Source organism: Thalassophryne amazonica, chromosome 2 (genome assembly GCF_902500255.1).
Source record: "Thalassophryne amazonica chromosome 2, fThaAma1.1, whole genome shotgun sequence".
In the NCBI taxonomy this organism is placed as follows: domain Eukaryota; kingdom Metazoa; phylum Chordata; class Actinopteri; order Batrachoidiformes; family Batrachoididae; genus Thalassophryne; species Thalassophryne amazonica.
The window spans coordinates 94662226-94671811 of record NC_047104.1 but is presented as its reverse complement, the minus strand read 5'-3'; the positions used below and the strand labels follow the sequence as shown (position 1 = coordinate 94671811).

The window sequence follows — 9586 nt, the reverse complement described above, 5'->3', positions numbered from 1 at the left end:
TGCCCCAAGTAGATTTTAAGATGGAGAAACTGTCAAAGGACAGTAAAAAGTACGGTGGGATGGCCAGTCTAGTTCAGCGGTATCTTGCTATGAAATATACGGATGTGATTCATGTGTTTACTGATGGATCTAAAGATCCAGTCACAGGAAAGACGGGGGCAGCAGTTTATATTCCCCAATTTCATAAGACAATCATAAAAAAGACTGTCAGATCATTTGGCTGCCTTTTCTGTGGAAATGCTAGCAATTGTGCTGACACTGTGGTGGGTAGAGGAGGTGAAGTTCAGTCACTAGGTCATCTGTTTGGTTTCAATGGCAGCATTAATCAGCATCTCAAATGGCAAATCTGTTTGCAGGCCAGACCTGATCAATGACATTCTTCAAAGCCTATTTAAACTACAGCAACAGAATATTTCAGTATGTTTCATGTGGGTTCAATCTTATTCTGGAATTGGGACAGGGAATCTAAGGTTCAGTTTTATATAAAATTCAGGGACAGGTTGGGTCAAGGAAACAGGAGAGTGGAGTCACAGGAAAGAAGTAATCATCACACTCTCAACATCACTGGAAAACATGAAACCGGTCAGTGTTTGAGATGCAGCAGAAGAGAGACTGTGGAGCACGTGTTACTGGAGTGCCAAGAATATAACCGACAGAGAAGAATTCTATTAGATGATGTCAGAACACCAGGACAAAGCAGTTTAACACTTACACCACCGCACCTGCTTGGAGGCATGTAATTCCATATTTAAAGGGAACAGGATTATCGAATAGGATATAGTACAGTGCAATTCCCCCAACCTTCTTTTTTCTTCCTTCCCTCCCTTATGTCTCTATACGTCAGACTCCATGACTTCACAGCTAAACACTTGGTGGCGGTAATGCACCGTGTCGGTTTGCAAACTGACAAAAAAAAATCGATAGTAGAAGAAGAAGAAGAAGAAGAAGAAGAAGAAGAAGAAGAAGAAGAAGAAGTTGTTGTTGTTGCTGCTGCTGCTGCTGCTGCTGCTGAAGCTGAAGCTGTCCTTTTAAGCAGTGGTTTTTATATTTTTATATTTTCCTGCTTATGTTTCATCACTGAGGACACTTTGAATACGATTCCCCGGTGAGTAGCACTCAACACAGGAATGTCTCTTTTGAAGGTCAGGCAAAATAATTTTGTTTTACTACCACGGTGGCTAGATTGGAGCAGTGCGGCGTTTAAAAGAAATGAGCCGGTGTTACCAGCGCAAAATTCAAAAGCCAGCATCTGTGATGGTATGGGGTGTGTTAGTGCCCGTGGCATGGGCAACTTACAAATCTGTGAGCGCACCATCAATGCTGAAAGGTACATCCAGGTTTTGGAGCAACACATGCTGATGGCCAAAAGTTTCAGGAAAGAAGAACTGGGGCTGTGAATTCTCGAGAATGACATGAACTGAGTGCCATAAACTTATGTTAATTCATATTACAAGGGGAATTTCGCAACTTCAAAATTTTACTGTATTGTTTGTTCTCTGTTCCTAAGAAAAAACCTCCCTCATCACTTTTTTTTCTGATGTCAAGGATGATAAATTTTTTTATGGGGCCTAATTGTTCCTAATGCTGCTTTGCAGTGAAACTAGAAATTTCTGGGATTGTTCCAACATTCCTCTATTCCAATGAGACAAAGCTAAGCATTTGTGGGTTCCATTCACTTATGGTGTCATGTTGTTTAGACATCTAAAGCACCTATGGACATAATTTTAACAAGCTCTAAGAAACTTCAACATGTTCACCACAACAGTAGCATAAAGCATCGCAATCTGTAGAATGACACATTTATTTAACGGTACATTTTGCCCAGAATGCATCGCAATGGTATGCTAATAGTATGCTAATCATGTGAATGATGTAGTGGGTACTGACTTTCTGATTGGCTGAGAAATTTACATAATACCAGAAGACCTGCACCCTGGTTCTTCTTTCCTGAAACTTGTGGCCATCTGCAAGACAACCTGCACACATTGGGTAATAGAAGCGACAAGTTCCAAAGTTCTGAGCCTGGCTCGGTAAACTTAGCGGATGTGTCGGTTTAAAATGGTTTCCGCTGACACCCCCATCCTCTAAATGCAGCAGGTTATGCGACTTGATGACACAAGTGTAGATGTTGAGTGCAGTATGTGAATCGGAAATATCATGGAATTGGACCAATCAAAGTTTTGATACTGCACAAGAATTCTTGAAGTGCGCAAAGCTTTGCTCCACAACTGTATGTGTTGTTCTTATTTCTAAACCTTTCAAGTATTTCAGAAAAATCCAGAGTGTCTTTGGTTTCTATCCTATAGAGGTATATGATAGAAAAGCCTTTCTATGCTATGTTTCTAGCCTCTTTCCAACACTGGAAGCGTGCAGAGCGCTTCCGGAATTGCTTGTCAAATGCGGAAGTGCAAAAACAATAGTCTGTCCTGATTTGCATCCTTTGAACTTCATTGCCTTGTAGCTGCATAAAAGCAACTGTAGCAACAAGCAGTTTCTATTACAGTCTGTATTCAACCATTGCAGATAGACTGGCATCCTGTCCAGAGTGTACCAGCACCCTGGACAGGACCTCACATCCCATGAATGCTGGGATGGGCTCCAGCCCCCCCGTGACCCTTAATTGGAATAAGCGGGTATAGAAAATTAATGAAAATTTTAAAAACCCACAATGACTCTGACATGTTCTTTAGGGTTCATTGCTGGCAGGATGAATCCAACATGTTGTTGTTATTATTATTATTATTATTATTATTTTCCCCAGTCAACTTCATTATTAATAAACATCCATTCATAAATTTCAGACCTGCAACATATTCCAAAACAACTTGGGATAGGGGCAATTTTGGGTTAGTAATGAGGTAAAAAAAAAAAAAAAAATTTAAATGGATGAGGTCCACAAGAGAGTGTAAACATGACTTTGTACAGCACAGTGGCTTAGTGGTTAGCACTGTTGCCTCACAGCAAGAAGGTCATGGGATCGATTCCCACCGGTGGCCTTTCTGTGTGAAGTTTGCATGTTCTCCCTGTGTTTGTGTGAGTTTCCTCCAGGTGCTCCGGTTTCTTCCCACATATAAAGACATGCAGGTTAGGTGAATTGGAAACTTATAATGGCTCAGGTCTCACTTGCAAAAGAGATCTCAATCTCAATGAGACTAACCTGGTTAAGTAATGGTTAAATTTAAATTTGTACAAAAGCATTATCCAGGGCAGACTGAGTTTGTCTCATATCCTCAGATGAAAGATTAGCATCGTGAAAGAAATCTGGTGTTATCTTTGTCCATGGCTCTGAAACAATGTTCTCACACTGCATTGTGCCCCAGATTCATGGAAGCCCATTGTCACAGGCTTGTGACCAAAGACTGCGTGGGAAAAATATCAATGTTTGAAATTCTGTGACCCACATCTAGAAATGCAGTACAAAATGACAGTGTGTCATTTTGTGGTACCCACTATGTGTCCATACAGTGTTTCTTTGTGGCAGAAAAATGCAGGCAGGGTGCAGTGCAGAAGTATTTCCTCCTTCAACTTTAAAAATAGAAAATTTTAAAAAGGCACAGAATTTGTTTCTAAACAGCTGATAAAAGTAATCACCCTCATCAGAAACATATTGCCTATCTACTGTACTGTCAGAAACAAGCTTTATTATCTCTACTGTGATAGATTTTGCGGCATGTTGGAAAATACAAACCTTCTATTGTCTTTGTTGTCAGGGTGAAGTGATGATGTTTCATGCTGAATGTTCCCCACAATTCTGTTATTTTATACAGTCTGCACACATGAAATTGGGAGTCTTACCTAAGTTAAATTAGCACATTCCACACTGTGTGGCTTGCAGTAACCCTAAAAGCTTGTTGAGATCTCACAGTGCGTAATGGCTAAAGGGCAGAGGATCTCCAGTTTGTCAACAACGTTTTGAGAACATGACTGAAAGGAATAAAAACTAGGGTTGTCATTATACTAGAATTTCAGACTTGATACTCATACCCAGGAAAATACTCTAACATTTTTAAACAAACACAGGGAGAAAATTAAATTAAAATTAAATTAAATTATTAAATTAAAAAACATTATGAGGCTTTTTAAAAAATAAAGATGAGAACAATACAAACAGTAACATCAATAAAACACTATTTTTAAGTTATCTGATGTAGTGCAAAACAAAAATACAGTCACATAACTGCAAGCCATATAATCTTTTGTGTTGCATATTTTATCTACAGTCATCATTAGATTTACCAGCACCCCCTATTTTTTAAGTAGACATTTTAAAATTTGTTTGGAAATAAATGCAAAGTTATTGAATAATGAATAAATGGACTGCATTTATATAGCACTTTTCCATCTGCATCAGATGCTCAAAGCACTTTACAAATAATGCCTCACATTCACCCCGATATGAGGGTGCTGCCATACAAGCAGTGGTGGGCACAGCTAACCAAAAAGTTAGCTTCGATAACAGATAAACAGCTACCTGAAAAGTTATCTTTTATAAAGCTAAACCGATAAACCACCCAAAAATTGATCCGGAGCTACAGCTAACCGATAACTTCCGGTATTGTCTCTGGTACACTTGCAACTAATAACAAGCTGATTTTGAGTTTTAACACCAGGATCGCTTCTGGTAGCATCAAAGGTGACCACAGACCCAAACAATGAGTCAGCACTTCTGTCTTTGAGCGCCCTGCCAACTGCTGGAAGCTATGTAATAAACAGGAGCTTCCAGCAGTTAAGAGGAGCAGCAAAGCTCAACTCTCTACTCAATAACAGCGTCGTGAGGCGGAGGTCTTGGAAAATAAAGCAGTGCTGACTTATGGTTTTGATTTATAGATAAAATTAATACCAATAGAATAACTCCATTAATGTCAATTCTGTCATATGTACAAAGTTAAAATATAACATATATCTTTTAATGTTAAATAATGCACTAATTCTGAAGTTTTGTAACAAACACAGACAGATGCCAAAGGGATTATGGGTAAAATGTGCCTTCGCTAACACTGATTGGTTGACTCATTCATTCTATGTAAAAACCAACACGTTAATGTGAGGTGTGTGTTGATGTTTACATATAAATGTGCTTTTGTAAAATATGCAATTTTTTTATTTGTTAAAAAAAAGGCATTTGTAAAAAAAAAAAAAAGCCAAGTTGTAATTAGACAACTGTCTGATATAACCGGTGTCAAAATAAATAGAACACTGCCAGCTACTGGTGCCCAGACGCTCAATACTTGGGGTGAATCCTGCCATGAACTCTACGGGCCAGTAGATGGCAGTAGAGACCGTGAAAACTTGCCAAAATAAAATTCCAGATAATCCGTGTCTGCTACATTTAAGATGCGTGGAATTTAATAATAGCAAACTGAATTTCAGACATCTTATATATATTACTCTGGAACAAAGACGACAGACAGTGTTTGAAAAAAGCAGGACTCTAAAGCGTAAACAGGAATCGATTGCAGTGATTCCAATAGAAAATAATGGAGAAGCAACTTGGGCTTCTTCTGGCATTTTTACATAAAACAAACACAATAACAATGTCTGTAAACCCAGAGAATATATTCACGAGAGTTTTAGGCACAGTATATAAAGGGTTTAATGCTGTTGCCCGTGTGGAGCCTGATCAGAGCGTCTCAAATGCATTTCTTCTGTCGTGACTCGTGAATGTACTGAGATTACCCATAATGCACTGGGCACAGCATGCCCACACTAAAACCTTCAAAATTAGTGCATTACTTTAAAACTAAAACATATATCTGATATTTTCACTTCATAAAACTTCAGACGTGATGTTATTTTAAATAACTTGTCCGAAATTAGTTTGGTTAAAATTTTAACCATAAGTTAAAACTGTATGCCTCTGGATGACTTGGGTGATATTGCCAGCGTATCAGTATGGGGTCAAAATCAATGATCTTTTTTCTTTTCTGTGACTAGTTATCCTTTGCTTACAGTCAGAGGATAGAGCGGTTTCTTCCAGCTCTCCTCTGTTTGCAGAAGATAGAATTGCGCATCTACTACAAAACATTTAACAGGTAGGTACTCTGATTTTAGACTTCATAAACATTTGTAACTATTAAGCTTTGTTTACCACGTCTGCAAAAATATGTTAGTGGTCTAAAAAGTATCAGACCAAAACTCATTGGAAGATAGTTGGTCCGATGATGGTTTTCAAAGTTATCTGAAAAGCTAATCCGATAATGAAAACATTATCTTCGATAATTAGCGGAACTGTGCCCACCACTGCATACAAGGTACTCACAACACACTGGGAGCAACTATGAGATTAAGGACCTTGCTCAAGGGCCATTACTGAGTTTCCAGTCAGGTTGGGATTTGAACAGAGAATCCTCTGGTCTCAAGTCCAATGCTTTAACCACTAGACCATCACCTCTGACATTTATTCAGGTCCAGGTCATGGTGGCAGTAGACCTAGTAGCTTATCTCACGCTTCTCTATCGTTGGCCAAGTCCTTTATCTCCCGGGGTGTTCCCAAGCCATCTTGGAAATATACTCTGTCCCTTTTATAATGAAATAAAAAATAGAATGTTTGCTGAACAGTTATTCCATCCTTTGATGTTTATGCATTTTTCAACAATACAATGCTAAACCACATACTGTGCACCTTACAAAGGCATGGCTGTGGAAGAACTATATAGATACTGGACTGGTCTGCCTGCAGTCCTGACCTGTCCATAATAGGGAATGTCTGGAGAACTTTGAAACAAAACCAAAAAAAAATGCAACGACGACCCTGTACTGTTACACACCGTAAGATGTGTTTGCAGGAGGAATGGGGCAAAATAACACCTGAAACATTAATCACTTGATGTCCTCAATGCCCAAATGTATTTTAAATGTTGTGAGAAGGAATTTCAACATTACAGAGTGATTCTTTAGTGTCCCAACTTTTTTAGAAAGTGTTGCAGGCCTTAAATGTAGGAGTGGATGTATTTTAATAAGTGAAATGAATTTGACCAGAAAAAAAAACACACGTCTGTGGTTCATACTGTCTGGAATGAACATGTACAGTCCCAACTTCATTTTTTTTTATATATATAGTTTGGGGTTGTAATTACATTGAGACTATCCTGTTTAAATGTAGCATCTGAAATGTATTTGAATAATCATTAATTACAGGGTACCACAACCTATTTTCTTATAGTCCCACAACACACTTCCTCACCATATGTATACTCAACAAAAATATAAACGCAACACTTTTGGTTTTGCTCCCATTTTGTATGAGATGAACTCAAAGATCTAAAACTTTTTCCACATACACAATATCACCATTTCCCTCAAATACTGTGCACAAACCAGTCTAAATCTGTGATATTGAGCACTTCTCCTTTGCTGAGATAATCCATCCCACCTCACAGGTGTGCCATATCAAGATGCTGATTAGACACCATGATTAGTGCACAGGTGTGCCTTAGACTGCCCACAAAAAAAGGCCACTCTGAAAGGTGCAGTTTTGTTTTATTGGGGGGGATACCAGTCAGTATCTGGTGTGACCACCATTTGCCTCATGCAGTGCAACACATCTCCTTCGCATCATCCGTGAAGAGAACACCTCTCCAACGTGCCAAACGGCAGCAAATGTTAGCATTTGCCCACTCAAATCGGTTACAACGACGAACTGGAGTCAGGTCGAGACCCCGATGAGGACGACGAGCATGCAGATGAACTTCCCTGAGACAGTTTCTGACAGTTTGTGCAGAAATTCTTTGGTTATGCAAACCGATTGTTCCAGCAGCTGTCCAAGTGGATGGTCTCAGATGATCTTGGAGGTGAACATGCTGGATGTGGAGGTCCTGGGCTGGTGTGGTTACACATGGTCTGCGGTTGTGAGGCTGGTTGGATGTACTGCCAAATTCTCTGAAACGCCTTTGGAGACGGCTTATGGTAGAGAAATGAACATTCAATACACGAGCAACAGTTCTGGTTGACATTCCTGCTGTCAGCATGCCAATTGCACGCTCCCTCAAATCTTGCGACATCTGTGGCATTGTGCTGTGTGATAAAACTGCACCTTTCAGAGTGGCCTTTTATTGTGGGCAGTCTAAGGCACACCTGTGCACTAATCATGGTGTCTAATCAGCATCTTGATATGGCACACCTGTGAGGTGGGATGGATTATCTCAACAAAGGAGAAGTGCTCACTATCACAGATTCAGACTGGTTTGTGAACAATATTTGAGAGAAATGGTGATATTGTGTATGTGGAAAAAGTTTTAGATCTTTGAGTTCATCTCATACAAAATGGGAGCAAAACCAAAAGTGTTGCGTTTATATTTTTGTTGAGTGTATATGTATAGGGAACCCCATTTTTTATTTTAATTTGATGTGACACAAAAATTAAAATGTGTAAAAGCCCAAGGGTTCCTACACCTTTGCATGCTACTGCATATATTAAAATATGGAAACAGTAGTATTTTGATATTGGAACCCTTATTTTTTAAAAGTCCATATAATGCATTTTTGCACTTTTTTCAGGATCATCTCAGCTGTGCAGATGAAGATCCCGTACTGAGTGAAATCATGTTCCGACGAAGGATACCCTTCATAGATATGGTCTTTGCATCACTGGTCGGAGTTGCTGCTGGTATTTATATATATAGACCTTATTTTGAAGAATTATCAAAGATTTCAAGAAAACAAAAACAAGATGTACCAGCAGACCAGGATGACATTGTGAAATAATTCATCGCTGCCTTGAAATACTTTACAAGCAGAAGCCAGAGGAACGACGTTCCCTAGGAGGCTCAGAGATGATGATGTCACCCATATCCATGTGTCCGTTTGCATAAAGATGGACCTTGCATCAAGGAAGAGTTGATTAAATCATAATTATTGATTCAGATCTGCACCAAAATGTTTGCTTTAATTTAGTTAATATTCTGTAGGTTTTCCTTTGGATTTCTTCAACATTGTTTCCTTATGAAGATCTCTGATCACCTCATTCTTGATTGGTGTTTTTATAGATAGGATCCAGCAGAGAGCTTTAGTGTGGTAATGTCACATTCTGTCTGAATGAAACATGCCTCACTATGCTGTGTTTTTGTGTTTGCAGTAAATGCACTGTGTTTTGAAGCTCACATTAACACATGCAAGATAGTTTTTTGGGAAGGGGGGAATCATAATTCTGACTGACCTCTGTGAGTTTGCTGAGATATTTGGCCATTATGACGTTCAGTGCCTGTCTGTTTAATTAGCAGAATTTGCAGAACATATTCGCCACCTAATGGACATACTGGTTCTTGCAGCAGCTGTACTGTGGTCAATGAAATTTGCCAAAATAAAAATAAAATAAAATAAAAAAAAAGAAAGAAAATGATGCGGGCTGATTTTGGCATGCGGGTGTGGATGATAAACTGTTTTTTTTTTTTTTTAATTAATGGGGCCTAATTCACTCAACAGATGGAACCAACAGTAACAATTATTATACACAAATCATAATCACTCTCTTGTGACAGACTGAAAATGCAAATTTGAGAAATCAACACAAAGGACAATAGAAAAACTGCACAGCTGTCAACAAATGACACTTTATTTATTTTTATGCATCTGACTGGCATAAACTTGC

The 9586-nt window shown here is 38.8% G+C and overlaps 1 protein-coding gene across 1 annotated transcript; it reads left to right on the top strand.

Annotated features, from left to right (window-relative positions):
• The first annotated feature begins 960 nt into the window (after positions 1 to 960).
• LOC117527406 (protein PIGBOS1) lies at positions 961 to 9325 on the top strand. The gene is made up of 2 exons (XM_034189739.1): positions 961 to 1105; positions 8497 to 9325. Exon 2 carries the CDS (start codon positions 8542 to 8544, stop codon positions 8701 to 8703), a length of 162 nt encoding a protein of 53 aa, XP_034045630.1. The 5' UTR covers positions 961 to 1105; positions 8497 to 8541; the 3' UTR covers positions 8704 to 9325.
• Positions 9326 to 9586: the final 261 nt, after the last annotated feature.

Bases quoted from the DNA above. Each gene is read 5' to 3' on its own strand.
- LOC117527406 (XM_034189739.1), top strand. From the start codon at position 8,542: ATGTTCCGACGAAGGATACCCTTCATAGATATGGTCTTTGCATCACTG.